This window comes from Tribolium madens, unplaced genomic scaffold, assembly GCF_015345945.1.
Source record: "Tribolium madens isolate multiple individuals breed KSU strain unplaced genomic scaffold, Tmad_KSU_1.1 Scaffold_20;HRSCAF=117;Tcas5.2_LG4, whole genome shotgun sequence".
Lineage (NCBI taxonomy): Eukaryota > Metazoa > Arthropoda > Insecta > Coleoptera > Tenebrionidae > Tribolium > Tribolium madens.
This window is the reverse complement of record NW_025400985.1, coordinates 3,857,440-3,879,607: the sequence shown is the minus strand read 5'-3', so window position 1 is coordinate 3,879,607 and position 22,168 is coordinate 3,857,440. Positions and strand designations below refer to the sequence as shown.

General features: G+C 32.1%; 2 protein-coding genes across 3 annotated transcripts in view; both read right to left on the bottom strand.

The window, feature by feature from the left end:
* Positions 1-2,356, bottom strand: part of LOC123005367 (spondin-1-like) — a 4,804-nt gene extending 2,448 nt beyond the window's left edge. The window contains exons 1-5 of one of the 2 annotated variants that reach the window (XM_044399076.1): positions 2,292-2,356; positions 1,825-2,003; positions 1,375-1,778; positions 1,113-1,325; positions 812-1,066 (exon numbers count right to left, since the gene is read on the bottom strand). In XM_044399076.1, the coding sequence (XP_044255011.1) occupies positions 812-1,066; positions 1,113-1,325; positions 1,375-1,778; positions 1,825-1,999 (1,047 nt within the window). In that variant the 5' untranslated portion in view covers positions 2,000-2,003; positions 2,292-2,356. Of the gene's footprint in view, positions 1-811; positions 1,067-1,112; positions 1,326-1,374; positions 1,779-1,824; positions 2,056-2,291 lie in introns of both variants that reach the window. The other variant, XM_044399077.1, reaches the window with a different exon arrangement.
* Positions 2,357-2,760: 404 nt separating this feature from the next.
* Positions 2,761-20,891, bottom strand: LOC123004875 (spondin-1). The gene is given in 11 exon segments (XM_044398382.1): positions 2,761-3,302; positions 3,352-3,491; positions 3,567-3,662; positions 3,737-3,910; positions 6,455-7,286; positions 10,294-10,548; positions 10,614-10,820; positions 10,870-11,061; positions 11,123-11,301; positions 16,021-16,191; positions 20,763-20,891. Coding segments are annotated over 11 exon segments (2,556 nt in total). The 5' UTR covers positions 20,779-20,891; the 3' UTR covers positions 2,761-3,008.
* Between the last annotated feature and the right edge of the window lie 1,277 nt (positions 20,892-22,168).

Below are 22,168 nucleotides of genomic sequence, written 5' to 3'. Positions count from 1 at the left end.
TCCTTTTTTTTTCAAATTTAATTAAATACTCATTTAAGATTGTAAAAAACACTGAAAACTAATTTTCACAAAGATTAGACAATATTCAGAAACAATATGTACAATTGTTCCTTTTAATTCTTTTGTAAAACTTTGATCAATCGGTCCGAGAAAACGGTTTGATGGATCGGTGATCAATTTAAAAATTTACAGAGCTATGGGGGGTACATGAAGCTGTAAAAACACCTAAAAACATTAGTCTCCCCATCAATATTAGTGAATACGCGGTAGATTTACTAAAACAACGCAAAAAAATTCTTTTTTTTTCTTTTCTTTAAATCAATTGAGGGTGAATTTTTTTTTCAAAAAAATCATGAAGGGATCTTGTAAGACATTTATTCCAGTTTTTAACACTACCCTTATATCCTTTGTGTGATCATTGGTTCCTGAGATATCAATGGTCAAAGACAAAAAGATCCTTTTTCATTTAAAGTCAGATATCTCAACGAAAAATTAAGAGCATACGAAAAAGGCATATTAAAGGTGAATAAACAGGCTATCCGACCTTAACTTAAAAAAAATCCCCACGTTCGTGGACCAAAAGCAAAAAGCATAAATTTATTTTCTTGCGCTATTACTCAGGATTACGTGATAACCGTAGCACAGAAAAAAAAATTGCCGTAAGATCTTAAAACTAGAAACTTAAAGCTTCAAAATGGTTTTTGTCTAATCTAGATAAGACCATTTTTCGGTGAATTAAATATCACCAAAAAATTTTTAGTTCCTTTAATTTTTTGGAATAGTGTAGTTTGTCACTTATTCTTTGACTTACTTGATACGTAGTACCATCATCGGTACCAACATCCCAAGGGTACAAATTGAGGTTACGGCTTTGTATCCAGCTGCAGTTTTGCAAACATAATTCCAAGTTGGCCACCCCTACAATCCAATCCGGTGATGGAGTAATTTTTGATACTAAAGAAATTAAATGGTTTTCTTTATCTACTCTAAACACTGTGTAAGACATTCCGGTGATATTGGGGTAAGGCAACTCTCGAGCTTTGATAATGGTCCGAATGTCGTCACTCTGAAATTAACTCTTATCCACTATAAGTACTACTCTTGTCTCATACCTTGACCATTTCTTTGAGTTCATTTTCCAGGAGCGAGGTATCGCCGTCTTCAGCCAAAAGCTTTAACCCATCACTGGCAACTTCTGAGTAATTCCAAAACGCTTTTCCGAATTTGTGAGACGCACCAATAACATCACCTAGTTTTGTCGTCCACATATTTGATGGAAAATCCTTAGGGTGCGTATTCCTAGTCCACATTCCTTGAAACGCCATCTAAGCAACTACAAGTCAAACAAAAACTACTAATTATTGTCAAAATTACTTCATATTTAGCCTCATCGCAGGCACAACACTCCTCAGAAAACGGTGGCTGCACATCCTCATTTTCCTCCTCTTGACATAAAGTTTTCACCAACCCTCCATCATCAATATACCAACTATCACTCGATTCAAACACCATTGCTTTAATAGAAATACAGTTATTCCCGTCTGTGGTGGCGGGTGGTGCCTTCCACAAAATTTCAATATGTGATTTCGCTAGATTATTATTCTGTATAACTGCATTAGGACACTTTGGTGTAAATTTTGACACTGTGGGGTCGACTGGAGTTAAATCACCCGTACCGACGGATTCAGGAGTTTTTGAAGGATTTTCCGGTTCAACCACTATCATAAACTCAGTGAAATGGTTAGTAACAGGGTTTGACGGACTCGTCTTTAACGCAACTGAAATTAATCTTTTATAAAAATCGCTGGAACGAGATTTTCATACTTGTATAGGTTGCTTCAGGTGAATAAGTCTCAGGATTTCCTAAAATTTCCAGAACATATTTATCGATGTTGCGTTTAGGGTCTTCAGCTTTTCGCGGTGTCCTGTCACAGTTGTAACTGTGGGAAAAGCTCACCTGGAGGAAAACTACACCCATAATGAAACAGAAATGTTTCATTGTTCTAGAACAGGAATCCAGATGAGAGATAAGGTGATGGAGATAATAGGTTGGTGCTACAAAATTTTAAATAGTTTTAACCTTGGACTAGTAACACAATTGGACCCAATTAATAATAATTAACACAAAAATAAACAAAGGTTGAGTTTGGTCAAATATTCAATCACTTGTTCTAAGAACATTATCTTCATTTTTTGACGTCTGCTAAACTTTGCAATAAATAATCACGTTTATAATGAAATTAATCATGAAATTTATATTTTTGATCATCAAGTATTAAAACTAAACTTACTCTAAAAAATATAGTGCAGCATCTGAAGAGAATATCGACCAACTAATTACGATATTGACGCTTCTTCACTGAATTTTCTATTTTGTATCATGCGCAGTTGCAAATATCTTCAGTTATCTCTTTATTATAAACATTTACGACGATAAAGTTTGAAAACGTAAAAATAACACGTGTTTTAATAAATATTCAAGTTGAAACAGCAAATAAATAATGATTTTTTAAAAAATAGAAAATTTGTATAAAAATATTTGTTAATTGTCAGTCCGTTAAAAATGTATTAAATGAAGAAATAAGAAGAAAATATCACAGATTCTTTGACAAGCCTACCAATTATTAAATCAATTTTGAAATGTCTTATTAAATTAATTTTGTCGAGCTTGAGACGCCTGAAAATTCATTAAAAATCGTATTAATGAAAATTCTTTGTAGCCGCTTAAGAACAATTAGTGGGTGAAAATAAATCCACGGAAAAATTTAAATGTTTTTATTAGAGGAATAATTCCATTCAGATTACAAAAATTTAATAAATAAATAAATGTTACAATTAAATCTACCTCTAGAAAAGATTAAAATTGAAATATGTAAACGATCTTGGTACTTTTTACATAAAGTGACTGAAATTTATTTGATATCTTTGTTATTGTCACAATTTTTACTAAATAAATTCTAATTATATCTAATTTCAACTGTTCGTTGCCCTTGATATGCAGTAAAAAATTAGTAGTGTCCTTTGCAAAAACAACGCCTTTTTTCGACTTTCGCAGAGCAGGGTGTCCCGTTGGGGGTGGGATGTACGAGCACGCGTCTGTACCTTTCTTGGAACTGTTCTTTGAAACATCTAGGGTCACACTTGGTCCAATTCGTCCACGGCGACATGACGCAATCGACCCTAATGTTATCAAAAGTATTAAAATTGTATTTGGTTTTCAAATCGTTGGTGCATAAAACGTGACATTTTTTCTTCTTCGTTAATCTCTTGGAGCACGGCTTCCCGCCATCAGCCGGGTGAACCTGAAAGCGATAAATCGTTTTCTCCTCCGATAAAATTGTGATAAATTACTTTGATTTGTCTATATTTCGTCCTATATCCGTTACCACAATGCCCTGTGATATTGCAGTGGCTCCAGCTGGACCACTTGGTAAGAACGCAGTCTGTCGAATTAATTACTTTTATCTGAGTGTAGGGTCGATGCGAGGGCGCTGAAACTGCCCAAGTGGATTATTTTCACTTAAAAATTAAGTCCTACGTTCAAAAATAATTACCACAGTTATTACCATTGATTGCGTCGTTCTGGACGTTGTAAGAAAGAACCCCCGAAATTGTTACGTCGAGTTGGCGTTTATGAGCCGTAAGGTTCGCGATTAATTCTTCTAGAATAAAAAAAAACATTTGGTTTGTTTTTATTGTCGAGAAAGAATTAGACAACATTACGAGAATAACTCACTTTGGTAGTCCGCACAAACTTTCTGACACTGCTCGAGGGTTTTGAAATTGTTTGAATTTCCATCACAACCGCTGTAGCTAAATATCTCGCAATTTCCCTTAATGTTGTCGAAGTACCATCTATCAGTGTTGCTTTTGCACGCCCCGACGTCTTTGGGCAAACTGCAAACGTAGCCTGAAATGCAAAGCGATATGTCGGTTTTTAGAGTTTCGGTCAGCTAAAGGCTGTATTGTTATTTTGGATTACTAATTAATTACTCTAATCTAATCACTGTCATTGCTTTACAATCTTTCTCTATTTAAAACATGTTGTTTTTAAGACTGTTTCATTTAGTGAAAAATTATGTTTTTGATCAAAGTATTATTAAAAATACATTAATAAATTGATACTTTAATTTTATTTAATAATAAGTGCAATTAGTTGAAAATTTAGTTGACCCTTTTTAGAGAAATTGATTTAATGTTATTTTAATTATCATACACTAGTCTACAGCTTAGATGAAAGTTGTAATTTCTTATAGATTTTGAGGCACTGAGTTCAAAAAAAAATTCAAAAAAGTCCACCACATCACATTTAAAAAATAATTATGTAATTAACAAAAATACAAAAACTGCTAAACAACAAATTAAAAATGGATTTTTTTACTTTGTTTTTTATACTTTTTTAGATCAGTTTAATTTATAACAGTCCAACAGTACATTTTCATCCCAAAAATCTTTGTGCTGATCTTCGAAAACCCTTCAGATCTAGATGAAAACGCTCGCCCTGTTCGTTACTCATGCTGTCTAAGTTTTTAGAAAAGAAGTCCAAATGCGAGTCAATAAATAATTTAGCAACAATTTGAATTTCAAATAAATTTTAAATCGGAGGCATTTGTATAGGAAGCAGGAAAATTATCGTTAATAACAAAAAACTGTGACGTGATAAAAAGAATTAACAATTATTTTTGTTTAATTAGGTAAAGGTAAATAAACATAAAAATAATAATTTCATTAATGGTATATTAAACAAGTTATTATTTGTAAACTAGTGGTATTGGTCTCAACATTCGTTCAAGAAAGGCAGAAGCGTCGTCTGCGTTAATTGACAATAATAAAGGTTTGTCCAATGTCAAAAAATGGGGGCATCGGGGGTTGAAACCTTGATAAATTTTTGTATACAAAAATTTACTTTTGTGTTTTATGGGTTGTATAATAATAAATGCGTAATTGTTTACTTTTGATTGTAATTTATTCTAAGATCTAGATCAAAAACATCAAAAATTATAACATTTTTTACGCAAGTAAAATTTTATTTATTATTAAAAAAATAAAAAATTACATTTGGGTTAAATAATTATTTTTAATTTTTAAAAATCTACAAGAACATTAACATTACAATAATTTTTTATTATTTCTTCAATACTTCGAATAAAAAACACAAGGATTAATTTTATTCTGTATTAACTAGTTCTCCATTATTCTCTATTATTTTTCTGCTTTGAGAAAACCCCTTGAGAATTTCCCGTATATCTTTTTAGTTGTTTTGGATGGAGCTTTTAAAAACTGACTTCTTCTCGCAAATTCGTAACCTCTTGGAGAAATGTACCTCCAGGCAATACAATGACGTACTTAGCTTCAGACCATCTTGGGTTTTTTAGGAAATAATTTTAAATTTGATCAAGTAAAAACACTGCTCTTGGTTCTAAGTCTTTTGAATCTAACACAATTTTCACAACACAATGTTGACCTTTACTGTAATTGTCAATTTTTTCCTGCATTTTCTTTAGTTTTTCAAGTTTATTTTCCTAGAGTTTATTCAACTGTTGAAATCTTATATTTGTTTCCTGTAACTTTTTTTCTAAATTTTTAATTTTATCTACATAGTAAGACATTTTTTTCCCAAACCTATTGCATCAAAATAACATTTTTTGAATCAAAATCATGAGTATCACCTACTTTTAAATTGCTTTGTTGATCAAAATCAAATCGAAATGGACTCGAAATTATATACACGGTGCAGGTGTTTTTAATGGCTTACGTTCTGAATTAATGGAAATGATAGAGATTATCTGAAAACGAATAATTCTTTTATAATTCAACAACAAGGATGGAACTGCATTTGATAAAAAAATTTTTTATAATAACTCGTTATTTCAAAGTTTGGTTTGGAACACAGCAAGTTCGGATACTTGGCATTTTAAGAATTATAATGTAATGTCTGAAACAATGATACTATTGCGTTTCTTAAGCTGAAAAAGATTGTTCGTGGACAGATCAATACTTGATTAAATATGTGAACAATTGTCACATTTAATTTCCTGTAAATTTTCAAATTTCAATATTATTGGAGTGTGGCGAGCGCGTCATCTACCGGAATTGACCATTTTGACAAGTTCACAATTTTGGGCTATTGGACTGACTTTATATTACTGTTAATCAACGCAGACGACGCACAAAAGTGTTAATTGAAGCCCGTTGACAGTTTGCGAAAGCAAAAAATATATTTGACATTAATTAAATTTCTGTTTTCACTCCCGTGTAATTACAAATTTGCACAAAACTGAGACCTTTTGAAATTTTATAGTTGATGTTCGTTCTATATTACGCTTTGATCGATTATAGTTAATCTATAAAGTAATAAAAAAGTTAATACTTTTCGAAATTAAACTTTTTATTGAATAGAGCCTGTTGGACAAAAACAAACGAATATTTGTAATTAACTAATTAATTACACTACCTTTCTCGGGCAGCTCTTCCTCGTGTTCGCACGACTTCTGGAAGCATTCTACCGTCTCCTTAACTTTCTGGTGGCTACACGGATCATCCTCATCAAATTCCTCGGTTTCGTCGTAACTTCCCGAATTGGGAACAAACGGCCAATTCTGCGATTGTAAAGACAGTCTATACCTCACTTTAAACCCTTTACCACAAGTCACCGAACAAGGCGACCACTCGCTCCAGGGTTTCTGCGGACAATCCACCACTTCCTCTTCCAAATCATCGCACTTTCCCTCCCCGTAGCACTCCAAGTTTTCCTGCAGCTTCGGGGGATTAACCTTCGACGCGGCGCAACTCTTCGCCGCAAGTCTATTCTTGTACTTCCTATCGCGCGTCTTGGTGCCTCTCCCACAGGTGACACTGCAGCTGGACCACTCACTCCATTCCCCCAGCACGCACTTGGGGTCTTGCACCTCGCGCACCGGCTGGTGCGGGCAGTATTTCTGCACAGCTTCGCATCCTGCACGTTCAGTCAGTTTCTTGTGGCAGACGTATTTGCTTTCCTCATTTTTGTATCGACGTTGCTTGTATTTGACCCCGCGGCCGCAGGTGGCCGAGCACGGGGACCAATCGGACCACTCCTCGGTCTCGCAGCCGTCGCTGTCGTCGTAGTCTTCGGCGATCGAGGGGTCGCATAATTTCTCATAGAGGCGTTGACGGGACAAATAGAGTCGGGCTAGAGGTTTCATCTCGGCACCGCTTTTGTCGTAAAATGGGGAACGAGGATCTTTTGGACTGGTCGCTGTTATGCGTTTTATGGGCTGGCGAGGCGAGGATGGCTGATTAGGGGACTGCAACATCAATAGGGATTCAAATGACTCATTTGCCGCTTGCTTTCAAAATAAGCCGGCGAGAGGCAGTTTCATTGAGGGTTAAAGGATGATGGTTTGTTTTAGGGGGGATTTGTGAATGGGACGCTTTTTCGACGAAACTCTTTTACGGGGGTTTGGAGGACTTTAGGATATGCTCGACGAAATTTTATTCGTTCCAAATGTGGACAGAAAATTAAAATTCAGTTGAGAGGAACTGGTCAAGGTAAGCGAGTCTGGGAAGTTAATTCAACAATGGACTGACTAGTAGTGACAATAATCGACTTAACATTTCTACCTAACCAAATTTAAATAAATTATTATGGGTGATTTATTCCCAAAACACCTAATGACTTTTTACAACCTTTCATATTATTTACTTTATATAAAATTCCGTTGTTTCCGAATCACTTAGGATAATGTTATCTACTTTAGTGCTTTTGTCCCGAAAAAGTTCATTAATTCAAAATAGTAGATTACATACAGAGGTGGGAGATGCCGAAGCAACGTCCACCAAGATTTAATGTATACTATTTTTTTTGCATAGTGATTATGAAAGTTGATTTTTCATCACGATTAATCGTATAGAAAGTTATTAAACGATTTCTGTAGTTATATTTTTATAGTTTCTATAGAGTTCGTTACAAAGAGCTCGCGATACATTACGATTTGATTTATCCAATTTATATCTTTTTGGTCTTTGGAGTTCTTAGGGTTATCACTATGCAAAAAAATGTTGTTTGCAACTCGTTTTGAAAGTCCTTTTTTTCACTCATTTACTCCCTCAACTGCAAATTCGTGAAAAAAAGTATGACTTTCAAAACTAGTTGTACAAATAACAATTTCACAACCATCCTCTTTAAAGAACAGAAAACCAACAAAGAATTTATCAAATTTTGGAAAACATGACATATGACAGAGTTCAGGTTGAAAAGTGGTTGCTTTTTTAGGAGTTTTTGGGCTGAGAAGTGGCCATTTCCCAACCTGAACTGTCGTATTACATGTACACTTCCTAACCTGAACTGTAGGCATATTTCATATCAATTGTCAAATAAGTTGAAATGGCATACTTTTCAACTTCTAACATGCAAGGTTACTTTGTGATTGTGAAAAAAATGATTTTCTTTACAAATGTGTTTCTCGGAGTGTCTATTAAGCTCTTATCAGAACGATTTTTTTAATAAATATAATAAAAATTTAAAATACTAATAGTCATATTCCAAAGTGCAAATGTAAAAACACATTCGTGTTCATAATTAGTGTCTTAAACAAAACTCAACAGGGTTGAAATTTTAAGCGAAATAAAATTCTTAACTTAACTTCGTTACCATAGTAACCAATTTTATTTTTTAGTTCGCAAAAACTATTTTTGGGGACTGAGCACCTAAAATAACCGTTTTGCATACTATTTTATTGAGTCCAGAAACACTGCTGTTTTCGGGAGCGTATATACAAAAAAAGATTTTTGTGAAAAATCCCGAAACAATTGTTTCGATCAATTTTTTGTTTTGGTCAATTGTTTTTAAATGTAATGGGTATGTCAAGTAAATAAATAAATAAGTTAATGCATGAAATATTCAAAATGAGCACCGTTCATTTCTTGACATTGCAAAACGATAGTAGCATACATTTCTTACGTTTGACAACACTTCGGGTGTGATTTCATGCCTAATATCTTCTTTAAGGTCCTCAATGTTGTTCGGTTTTGTTATAAATCACACTCGAAACATAGCAAAATGTACCATTACATTTAAAAAAAGAAATTTGGGGCTATTCAGGAAAGTCCGATTGTGAACGAACCATCCTATTGAAAGTTATTAATCTGACATTTGACACTACACCGGGCGTATTAGAAATTGTGGTTCGTTCACAACTCACTTATATCACCGCCAACTATGACGCCAAATTTAAATAAACACCTGTTACAATACGTCCCTAAAATGGGTGTTTTCCGGAAATTTTGTTAATAAATAAAAAGTGTAAATTCGTTTTTTTGGGAGCTTTAACAAAAAATGTTTTGATGGGTAATGTCATTTTAAAACTTCATCTTTTTGTTAAAAAAGTAGTTATCCTGTATAATTTTGACAAGAGGGTATATTTGGGAATGACACTAACTACTAAAATTTAATCCTCGTTTTTACGGACTCTACAGGATGTCCTGAAAATTGTGCACCTCCTTGAAAGGGAGCAATTGAGTAGTCCCCCAGAGTACTGAAAAAATGTTTAAAAGAGTCTATCTATCAAAGAATTTTGACATTTGGCATTTTTTATATCTATTTAATGATAGTGATGATTTTGTATATGTTTTCTTATAATTATTTCGTAAAGGTACAAAAATTTTGCCAATAAAAGCCACAAATAGCATTAAACCGAGATACAATTTAGGATACAGCTTCCTTGTTTCTTCTTCTAATAACCTGTAGCATTATTATTTTTCCAACAGAAATAAATAAAAGTCCAAGTGCAAAATTTAAACTCTCATAACTTCGAAATTTTTATAGATAGATTTTTTTTGTTGTCTAGGACATCGCCAGATAATACGGTGTTAGGAGGTGCGCGCCTTTCCGGACAACCTGTATATCTATAAACAGTAACGATTCGTCCGTAAAAGCTATATTTTAGATACTTGTAACAAAAATAACTATTTTAAATAAAATAAAAAAATATTAAAAGATTCGTTACAGCAGGTCATTCTTTCTTACTTTACAGGATACTGAAGTTTTAACTATTTATAAACATCATCATAATTGAAAATTTTCATACTTTCTCTTTTACATAAAATTATTTTAATCCAACTAAGTATTCAAAGCCACTGTACATACATGTTTTGCTTAGTAGAGATAAAACTTTTTTCATTCGCATTCCAAATTCCAAAGAATGTGAGTAAAATCTGCACATTTTCCCATTCGACTCTCCAAAAATTTGTTTTCACATTTATTTTAACTTGCGAGTTTAGTAATAAATAAAATAAATCCAGATTTGTACTTACGATGTATGTTATTCCATCATCGGTGCCCGCATCCCACGGGTACAAATTCAATATCTTTGATTCTACCCAAGAACAATTCCGTAGACACAACTCCAAACTAGAAACTCCGACAATCCAGTCGGGCGAAGGATCAATCATTGAGACAATAGACATAAGATGGTGTCGATTGTCAACCCTGAACACCGCAAATGTTTTCCCTGTAATATTCGGATAACTTATACCTCGCGCTTTAATAATGGTTCTTATGTGATCGCTCTAAAGAAAAATGAAACTAATTAATCAGAGCGGAATTCTTTCTGTTTCCAACTTTAATTACTTGCCTTTGCTTTTAATTCGCTTTCGAGCATCCTTGTGTTGCCATTTTCTGCCAGTTGTCGAAGGCCTTCGCTGGCAATATCGCCGTATCTCCAAAAGGTGTAATTCACGGTGTGTGAAGCCCCGATGATGTCGCTGAAGCGGGTTAGTCATCCGTTGGAGGGAAAGTCCTTCGGGTGAGTGTTTCTCGACCAGAGGCCCTCAAAAGTCACCTGAAAACCCACACAAAAAATCAAAATTTCATTAGATTCTTGAATTTACCTCGTATTTCGCTTCGTCGCACGCACAACAGTGCTTGAGAATAACGGGCTGGATATTATCGCTCTCTTGCAAATTTTCACATAGTGTTTTAGTGAGAGACCCATCTTCCCCGTACCACACCTCATCGGAAATGACGACAGCCCCCTTGAATGTAACACAACCGGTCCCGGAAGCCGGAGCCAGCCACAATACCTAGAATTGTGATCGAAAATTGGGGTCCGGGGTTTCTCAACATTGTTATATTAATATTCACCTGGATTTCGGTTTTGGACTGTGAATCGGCCGAGATTACAGTACTGGAACATTCCTCACTGAATTTCGTCAAGGAATCGCCGTATAATTGGATTGAGGGACTCGGAGATTTGCGTTTTTCATTTTCGAAGCTTAACATGAATTCGGCAAATTTTTCGTCAGTTGTCGCGCGTAAAAATACTGCAAAAATGCGAATGCTTACATAATTAATAATTGGAGATTAAAAGAGTGGAGTCTTCAAACGTGCTAATTACGAAAACTCGACGATATTTTTGTATTCAAGAGAATTTCCACACCGAGGAAATTTTAAGACGGAGTGGAAGTGATAGATGATGACAAGACCATGAATTTCACAATCGGATCGGAGTATATTGAACAAAATTGAATATTCGGAAGATTGAGGATTATTTTTAAAGATAAATGGGGTGAGCTTATTGAATACTGAACCTTGGGGTTGACCTTAATGATATAAAAATTAATCATCTCAAAAACACACATCATTATATTGCAGTTTTGTGTAAATTCAGTTATCTACTTTTATTTTAATATTCTGAAAATAATAATGAAATTGTCGGTTTATAATTAAGGACAAAACCAATACTCCTATTTCACAATGAAACTGAGTAATAATTAAAATAATTAATTTTACTCGTCATAGTTGATGTTAAATAAATATGCTAGTTATTAATTTTGAATTTACTTTACCAAACCTATTATACAAGTTGCATTATAAAAAAATGCCCCAAGCCGTATTATTTTTAAAGATACGAGTATGACAATGCATCTCTAACAAAGCTGATCAGTTTATTGTCTCCAATTTTTTTCGATAGATGTTCAGTAAATGCTACTTCCTGTTTCTTTAAAAGTGACATTAACTTTCGTTTTCTAAATGAAAAAGTATACCGTGATTTTAAAGTTTGTGCAAATATTTTAACAGGTGATTAGTAGACCTCAAAAGAAGTCAATATAACTCAACTTGATTTATCCGAATGTTTATAGTTTTTGGGATATAAAGAGTTTTGTTCGTCGAATAAATTTAAATTTGAGGAGCACCAAATCAAATTCTAAACAGATATGATCTCTAGCTAGAGGTTAGTTCTTCAAAATGTATTTATCTATCTATCTAGTTATTCAAAATATACATAGTTTTAAAGTAAATGAGTTAAAATTAGCAAAAACAGGCACAGAAAAAAGAATCCTCATATAAAAACAATCATACCGGGTGTCCAGTCTCAAACACGAAAATGGGGAAATAATGTTGAATGCAATTTTTAAATATTTTGCCAATTTCTTCAATAACAAAATAAACAGGTATCTACGTAATCAAGAATTTAATTGATTTTTATTAAAATCAACAAAAAAACTTTAGTAATAAAAAACAAATATGTTTTGATCCTAGAAGCTCTTTCTGCATTGCAATTATTATTTATTTTTACTTAACTCTAAAAAAAATATTAAAAAACTTTGACGTTTTTGACAACAAATACCGCATATTTATTTCACGTATTAATAAATTAAAATGCCATTTTTATTCTTATTTTTGGAATCCATTATTTGATGCAAAATAATTTTATTTCACTTTACTTGTTGGCGACCAAAAATAGTTGATACCATGTTAAATCCCTATGTTCGTGAGTGAGACCAGACACCCGGTATAACAAATCATAAAAAATTGCATCAATTTTTTTCGTTGAAAATACAACCGAAATTCATTACCTCAAATCTTACCGGCTACTAAATAGCAATGTGAATCTTGAAACAAAGTACTCAAAAGGTTCAAACTTCGTTTACCTAAACCTATTGTATTTTTTTGAAAATTTTTTCCGCGGCAAAGTGGTGGTGACACCTTCTATATCTCAAAAACTGTAAACATTCGGATAAGGTAAGTTTACTTATTTTGACTTCTTTTTGAACTCTACTATCACCCGTTAAAATATTTGCACAAACTTTATTTTAAAATTACGTGATTTTAATACAGGGTACCTTGTATTTATTGAAGCAGGCAGTGGACAACAATAATATTAAATAGTGTTGAGAAATGTTATTATTAATACGCATTAACTATTAGTGTTCCAAATCGTTGATTATTTACCTAAGTGACTTGAAGAAAATTTAAGGTTGGATGTTTTTAGAAAACCCAAATTAGAGCTTTTTTCATAGTAAACCGTTCAGTGTAAAAGCTCCCACTATTTTTATTGCATTCAAAATATATTTGTTAACACATTATCATCTCTGATTAACACAAAAAGTATAAAACGCTAAGAGAAAATGCAAACTAATAACAATTTTCAACATTATTTGATATAATTGTTTTCCAATGTCTACTTTAACAAATAGATTAATTGACAAATATCTCAATAAAGAGTGGTTTTAGGCATGTTGTACTAAAACTTTTTAAACGCAATTAAGTAGAGAATTCAACAATAATAAAATATACAGGTTCTTTCATATAAAATATTGAAATTGACTTCCGTTGAAACAGGAAGCATCCTGTATTGACTGAAAAGTAGATAATATATCATTAAACCGTCCAACTTTTATTCAAGAAGTATTGTCATATCTTTAAAAATAATGGAATTGTGGCTTGAGGCGTTTTAAAAAATTTCGCATTCAGCCTTTTGAGTTCGATGTTGTGCACAATTGTACATTGTAAACAAAATTTAACAATATTTAACAATAATCCTGTATTTTTAGTTTTTCGACATGTGTGTTGATAAAAGCAGTATAACTGCATCAAAAGCGCAAAAATTAATTAACTTGTTCGATTTATCGATTGAGCAATTGTCGCAGTAGCTTACGTCTAACAATTTTCACCATTCTGAAATAAAAAAAGTATGAGCAATATTTCTAAATTCCTTCTAGAGATTAAATAATGGACCAGTTAGTTACCGTAAAACGTGCCATTTAATTCCATGTTGTTGAAGAGCGGCATGTTTAGCCTGCATTAATAATTATGTACATAATTTTGCAGCTGTCCTGGTTTGCACTTTTTACGAGTCGTCCGTGCCCCGGCATCAAATTTGTCTTAGTTTTGCATCATCCGGGGATTTATCTGTTGGCTACGTCACCGCGAGCCGTTTGCGCTTATGTCAAGTGTCAGTAGCAGCGGGTAATCATTCTTGACCGTATGCTAGGTCACCCCATACCACCATACACGAAGATTTACTTAGGCGAATCGTTAAGACATTCAAGCCGAAAGTGAAATGTTCGCGTATGTGGAAGAAGCGATTGTGATCCATTGTCTTGTCATCATCTATCATACGGCACTCGAGAATTTCAGGAAAATTTTCAGCCAGCCATTCGGAAAAAAAGCTTTCTTAATTTTTGGTAAATCAAAAAGCAGCAGTAAGTTAAGCAGGTTTACCTCATATTTTTTAGTTTTTCAGAGTTATAGATATTTATATTTTATGTAACCATTAATCTAAAAAAACGATAAATCCTTGTTAAATTCCAAATCGGTTTCCAAACTATTACAGGTTATTATCATTAATATTTGTTTATTTTAACAATGTTTTCGTTGTTTCGGAAAAATATAATATAAAGGGAATCCTAACCCGGCGCATCTACCATAATTTAACTGTTGAATTATTTTATTATTATTATTTTATTCCCAAATGTTAGTACCACTGAAAACTAAATTTAAATATATCTAATATACATCCTTTAATTTCATTTAAAATGAAATATCTGACCAAAAATGTAATTTAATTTTAAATAAGATTAATTTAAAAACAGCACATGCTCCTCATTTCCGTTTTATTATTTGGAAACAGAAAATGTAAAGAACGTAAATCGCGCGTCCACCAAAGTTGCAAATAAAATCATTACATTGTTTCAAATTACAATAAGCATTTTATGTTAAATCGAATGATTAATTAACTAACAATAATTCCACAATCGACTATCAATTTGAGTGGTCACAAAAACAATTCTAATTTATATTAATAAAACAATGAGATATTAAAATTTATTTAAATGAAGTTTATTTATAATTTTCATTCGCCTTATTTGAATGAGAAGCCAAGATGTAACTGGTATGTTGTAAGTTGGGACGAAAGTCTATTTATTATATTAAATAAATTTTGAAAAAAGTTTGAAGAAGACAATCACGAGATAAATCTAAAGAAAATGAAAAATGTAAACACGAAATTCATTTAGAGCCACCCGAGTTCAGCTGATTTAACTGCTTTTAAATCTTTCTAAAAATTACAATAAGTCTAGTTATATTTCATTCCTTTGTGAGACGAGAAAGAGTAAGTCTCAAAGTAAATACTGCAAATTGAAATTGATTTTGTCTTTAGATTATTAAGAGCAAAATTCGGTGCTTCATTTCATTTAAACGAGCAAACTCGATAGAACAGTGTTTAAGTGTTTTGAGTTTTAATTAAAAGAATACAATTAGCGGGATTAGCACCACCACTGATTAAATCTCTATTATTTTTAAGCCAAATGTTGCGTATATATTTATAAAGTTTACTTTTCAACGTCGTTATTTATACCCAGCGCATCAGAAAAAGCGTCTGTCGACTACTTTAAAAACATTAAATTCACTTGGCGTCAGTAAGTAGCTTTAGAAATGTAAATAAACACTTTTAACAGAAAAAGGAAATTAGTTTTTCGGTCTCGTCACTGGCTACTAAATCCGTTTATTTCGATTTAATGAGAAAAGATCGAAGCGTGAAGTCGAAAAAATTGTCGCAAATTATTATACGCGACTAATTGGACGATTCGGTTAAGAGCGAGCGAAGAATCTTTCACGCGATTTGTGGAGCCACTGTAATTAGACCGGCCATCGATTTAACCATCAAAAAGAAAATTAAACCTGACATACGACACAAAAGTCGGAATGTTAATGCTATCATAAATCTCGGACTGAAAAGCGGCTGAAAGAAGTCTTACCGGTGTATTGTTCTCCCGGAACGTAAGTGGCGGGGTTTCCGGAGATTTCAATTTGGAAGTGACCAGGATTTGGTTTCGGCGAGACTCCTTCCAGGGTCCTGTTGCACTGGAGACGACTGCTGCCGACCACAGCGCTGAATACTAAGCAAGACCAGACCAGTTTCAGCATTTCTGAAACATTGTATATTTATAATCAGAGACCCGACGTTATTCAACGTCTAACAGAATAACCCTGATTTATCATTTGGGGTGATAACCAGAGAATTTCATTCAAAATAGCTTATAGAAATCGAAAATTGATTCAGGATAAATGGGTTTTGTTCAAACGGAGTGGCGAATTTCGGCATTTGACTTATGATAATAATTTCAGGCAATCAAACAATGCCAAATAAACCATGTTATTATAGGGAACAAATTAAATGCATAGTATGTTATTTAAACGACAAATATTGTTCAGTAAAAATAATAAATGCACAGTAAAATAATAAATGCACAGTAAAAATAATAAATGCACAGTAAAAGTATATTATAATACTAGTTTATAAGCCTTTAAAACGACTTTTAACGTCGTAAGTGTTTTAAAGGCGCTTATAAACGAGTGTTATACGCTATTTTTTATTATACCTGCCCATTTACAATCTTTTATGAGCATTGAAAAAATGTGAAGGTTGTTTGTGAATCGTTTTAGTAGAGACGGTTACTAGTTTAGGTTGTTAAGCACATGTTTTCACGTTGTAATTGGTCCAGACATTTCACTATTTCTTGCTACCTAGACAACTTTAAAATTTCAGCGTGCTATAAAGGCCAAATTACGCACGCTGCAACGTGTTTTAATTTAGAATTATGATACAGGTATAATAAAAAAATAATAAATACACAGTAAAAATAATAAATGCACAGTAAAGACAAAGAATGAATGTCTAGCAAAATTAATTAATTTATTATTCACACATTTACAAATAAAATGTTTCCGAGCAAAATCGGAATATCGCAAAGCGTTCAAAAACAAAATAGTGATATCAGGAGCACTGATTACCATTTGTGCACAGTTTCCAGCCCTTGCTAAAATCATTCTTGCGCAGGGGCCCTTGCTAATACATATACCACCCTCCAATAATAATAAATATTCAGTAATATAAAAATACTTAATTACCAATAATAAATAACATTCTTGCGCAGACGCCATATATTGTTATGTAACCAAGACTGAAAATTCTTTAAATTTTATGTTGTTTTACTAATTTTGATTAGTTACTGAGTGTTTATTAATTTTACTGTGCAAATTTGATTTTTTACTGAACAAATTACAATAAAATACTGTGCGTGCTTTACTTAGAATTTATTATTTTTACTGTGCAAAATATTATATTATATTGATCATTTTTATTTTTTTCCTGTACAAAAATTAATGAAATATTGATCATTTATCATTTTATACTGATCAAAATTTAATTATTTACTGAGCGCTTTATTACTACCGTTATTATATAAAATTGTTTTTCTCATTTTTTTTAATAAAAATTCTCTCTGATTTAAATTCGCATGACTTGGTTTATGCATATTAGCTATGCTATAGTGTTCAACGACCGAATAAGAGCGTTCAGCTAAGAAAATTGCTACCACTTGACCTGTAGCACATTTAAAATGCACTTTGACACCTTCAATATTCGTAATTTGCATTTGTAGGTCACAAAAAACATCAGCATAAATTGTCTTGAAATTAACAAAGAAACTCGTTTTACATGGAAAATTATTGTCACTCCTAAAAACTGTTATTAATTTGCTTTTTTGCACAATATCCAATTTTTATTAGAAGTATCTAAGGAAATTGAAACAGAGCGAGAGAAAAGAAACGAGATAAAAGTTGCAATTATCCTTGTTTAAGTAATTGCTTTTCTTTGTTAGTAAATTCTAATTATTGATTTTATAGACGAAAAATATGAAATTCGCATTAAATTAAATTTTATTTTTGCTGAAAATTTTGTTTCCTTGATCGTCTTGTATTAAAATTTGCAACTCACTCTTTAATTACTCAAACAGCATTACGTAATTCCCAGAACGGAATAACAAGCAGTCTCTTTTCATTTTTAATAGAATTTGCGCAATGAATTCAAGCATGAGGTATTATCGAATTTGGATTTTCTATTTCGTATTTGTTGTGAGTTGCATCGAACGATGTTTGTGTTGAATGCAAAATAATATCCCTCTGAAATTGCATATTTTGCTCCATTTTCAGAACGTGCTCACTTTAAACTTATTTCGGAACATAACAATTATTATTTTCATGAAAACTAAAAGTAGTGGTTTCAAATTGGACAAAAGCAAACATATGAAAGCACATACACGACGATTAAAGTTTTGAAAGCGTTGCGAAATTCACTTTGTGTGTGGATCTGTACACAGTTACTGTTAATTATCCCTCACGTTTAAATTAAATTTGGATACTCTAGTCTATCCAATGCCTGTTTTACATAAATACATACGTTCAGGACGCAGAACGACGCTCCGATTTGTTAAAAAGACACACGATAGGAAGTTCGATTAAAGCAATATTTGAACACGTCAGTTTATCAATTTATCAAAAAGGAATGAAAGTTTTATCGAAAATAAACGATAAATTGCATTTCGTGTTAAATACAGAGAGAGTTCAGTTTAGATATTGTATTTTCAATAAATAAAAAAATAATATTTTGGTAATTAGAATTTCTTGTGTATTATTTTGTTTAATTTCTCTCTAAATAATAATTACTTAATAAAAAGCAAAGGTTCTTTAAAAAATTCTCTAAAACCCCAAAGCAATCAAAGCAATTTGTTTTTCAAGACGGTAATACAAAATTGCATGTAAATACTAGTTCGTAGTAATGCTAATAAAATACATACCACAATATTTTTATAGCTAGAGTTTTTAAACTAATATTATAGTTGTGTTTTGTTCAAAAATTTTTCTAACACTAAGATTAGATCAGAAACAGTATAAGATATTATTATTAGAAAAAAATAAAAAGTAAATATATTATTACTAGTTTAACTACAGTGTTACGAGTATTTATTTAAAATATACAGTGTTTCGATTTAAATTTTTATTTTTTGAGGTTTAGCCCTGCTTGGTTAAACATTAATTTGTATGCCTTGGAAATTTTAAAAAACCTATTTTTCTGTAGAGTAAAGTGCCTTTTGTGTGGCAAATACGACAAAAAGTTATTAATAAAAGTTGTTTAGAATCAACATATAGGTCATATACCTACCAACTTTCAAAATCATACTTCACAAATCAAAAAAAATATTTCTAATACGATGATTTTGAAATTTGGTATTGGGGACTAAATATTAATTCGTAGCAACTTGTCTTAATAACTTTTTGTCGTATATTTTACAAAAAAACATGAAAAATCATAGTTGGTCGAAATTTGGTATAGAGGACTAAACAATTTTTCTCTATAACTTTTTCTCATAAAAGGCACTATACTCTACAAAAAAATTGTTTTTTGTTTTAAATTTCTAAGACATACTTACTTGATTTTTCACAAAAAAAATCTTTAATCAAGCAGGGCCGACACCAAAAAATCAAAATTTAAATCAATTTTTTTTTCTTTTACAATAAGAGTCGTTTCACCTAACCGGGGACACACTGTATGTATAAAACCGTCAACTCAATTCACAACGACTTAGAGGGTATTTTATTAGTTCATGATGTACATAAAAATGCTCAGGATCTAATTTCAACAGTCTACAATTTTCCTTTTTTTGTATTTTTTAAACTTGATAATTCATTATGGCACAATGGAAGTATAAAACTGTTTAAAATAGAACAGATAGCATCTACAGATAATTATTTAAAGAACCAGAAACATTACGATTAAATTACAAATTAATAAAACATAAAGTAATACTTATATTAAAATACGAGATGCAATCAAGAGTTGAGGCACAAACGATTGATTGAATGGGAGAAGCTCTAACGAGTATTTTATACAATTTTTACTATTTTGCGTTTTTATGTTTTTCAAAAAAAAAATTTGGGAGTTTTACGTCCGTTGGTGACATGAAAAATTCAAGTCAAACTCAACATTAAATACACTAGGTTAGTAACGTATTGGGAGAAGATATTATTAGAATTGTTAAAGATGCAAAATAAAAATATAATATAAAAAAACTGTAAAGTTTTAAAAACAATTATTTCTACTATTTTACTACTGAAAAAAAGTAGCTACAGATTACTTTTAGTCCAAATATTAAATAACTATAATTAAATATTTTTTTATTGCAACATTTGTCAGAATCCCTAAAAAGCAATGATTTAACCATTTTTTTGGTAATTATAACTAATTAGTATAAACATTTTTTCGAAGAAAACTTGGTTAAATTTTATCATATCTTATTACGTCTCAAAAATGGTTTCCACAACGCTATTTTTTAGCACTAATCGTGTAAAAAACTGGAGTGAAAAGTGTAAGAGCAATTTTCACCCTTTAGGACCCGTATTATCCTCTCGACAGAATAATTTTCGCCTACTTTAAAAAGAACAAAGGATAACTCATCAAGAATTACCTACATTTTTAAGGGTAACAACAAAATGATGAAAAATGTTAAGATCCTAAAAGTTAAAAAAATTGTCATGTATTTCGCCGTTCTTCACACCTGATTGATGACTTGAATTTATCTGTCAATGATTGAAAAATGGGCAAATTAAGATTTAAATTATAGCCCAATTAAAGCAATTTAATCTAAAATATCCCACTTACTGCAAAATGTAATCATGTTTCCATACGCGGCACTCGTATATGTTTGGCGCGTTTCCTAGTGCAAGCGTCGACTTTCCCCGTGGTACAACGACGTGGAACTGAAGCGTCGCGACGCCGACACCACTATTATGCGTAGGGCTTCCAATGTGCGCCTGCACGTACGAAATCTAAGTAAACGACTCATCACACTGCGACTAAATTAGATTGAATTTCCTGTGCATTTAGGGCCACTCGACTCGACAGGAAGTTATTGTGATGCTCATCCATTTAAAATCGGTGTGTATTCATCTTCAGACGCTTCCTGTTCGAAAAGGCGACCATTTATTACACGAAACGAGATTATAATTAATTCGATTCAGTCGCGAGCGTTTTCTTTGAAGTGATTTTAAGTAGGTAGGTGTTCGCATTGTCTAACATTCGGATGAATATACCTACAACAAGCGGCATTATAATGAATATAAGCTTGGTTTATTCGATCGATGACGCCTCACAAATACTTAACATGACGACGGATTGGTGCATTAATGGAAAGGTTAGTTTCACGACGACAAAGAAGGGTTTCAATAGAAAATCCTAATTAACAAATTATTTACTCATGTTTAAAGTTTGTTCACAAAAAATGCTTTACATCTATGAGAAGTTGTTCAGAGAGAAAGGATCTGTAACGCAGTAAAATTTTATTTTAGGTACTCAAACGGGACGAAAAAGTGAATTTACTATGGCGGAGAATTTTTTAAAATTTATTAGAGGTGTGAATTCGTTTTTTGGAAGCTTTAACAAAAAATGTTGCTTGTAACTAAAATATTTTTGCGGTCTCATATGATATTCCAGACTCGGCTTCGCCTCGTCAACGATTTGTCCGCAAAAATTATATTTTAAGTACTTGCAACAAAAATAAGTATTTTGTACCTAAACGCTCACAAAAACAGCTATTTTACAGACTCATTTGAGTCCCCAAAATGATTCTTTTTTGAACTCAATAAAATACATTGGCCGCCAAAATTAACCGGACAACTAAAATTTTGCGTTTTTTCACATTTTTTGTCGGATTTCGACAAATTTTTGTTTTACTTAAAGAAAAAAAATTGTAGATCATTGTAATTTAAATCAGTAACATTTCTAGTTTTGTCTTCTAAATGTGTTACTCAAAAGACGGAGGCACTGTTTTTTTTTGCTTATTTTTATACTGAGCTGTGGTATGGAGAGAGGCAAACTAAAGTTTTTACTGATTTCAGATTATTGCCCATTATTTTTTGAATTATGTCACATTTTCCATAATTTTAATTCTTGAGACATGAGAGATATAAACCTTCAAAAAAAACGTCAAAATAGGCACATGGAAGCTTGCAATAATTAACCATAATCCTTTGAAGCTCCAAGTTTTTTAGATTTTTTGTGTTCAAAGA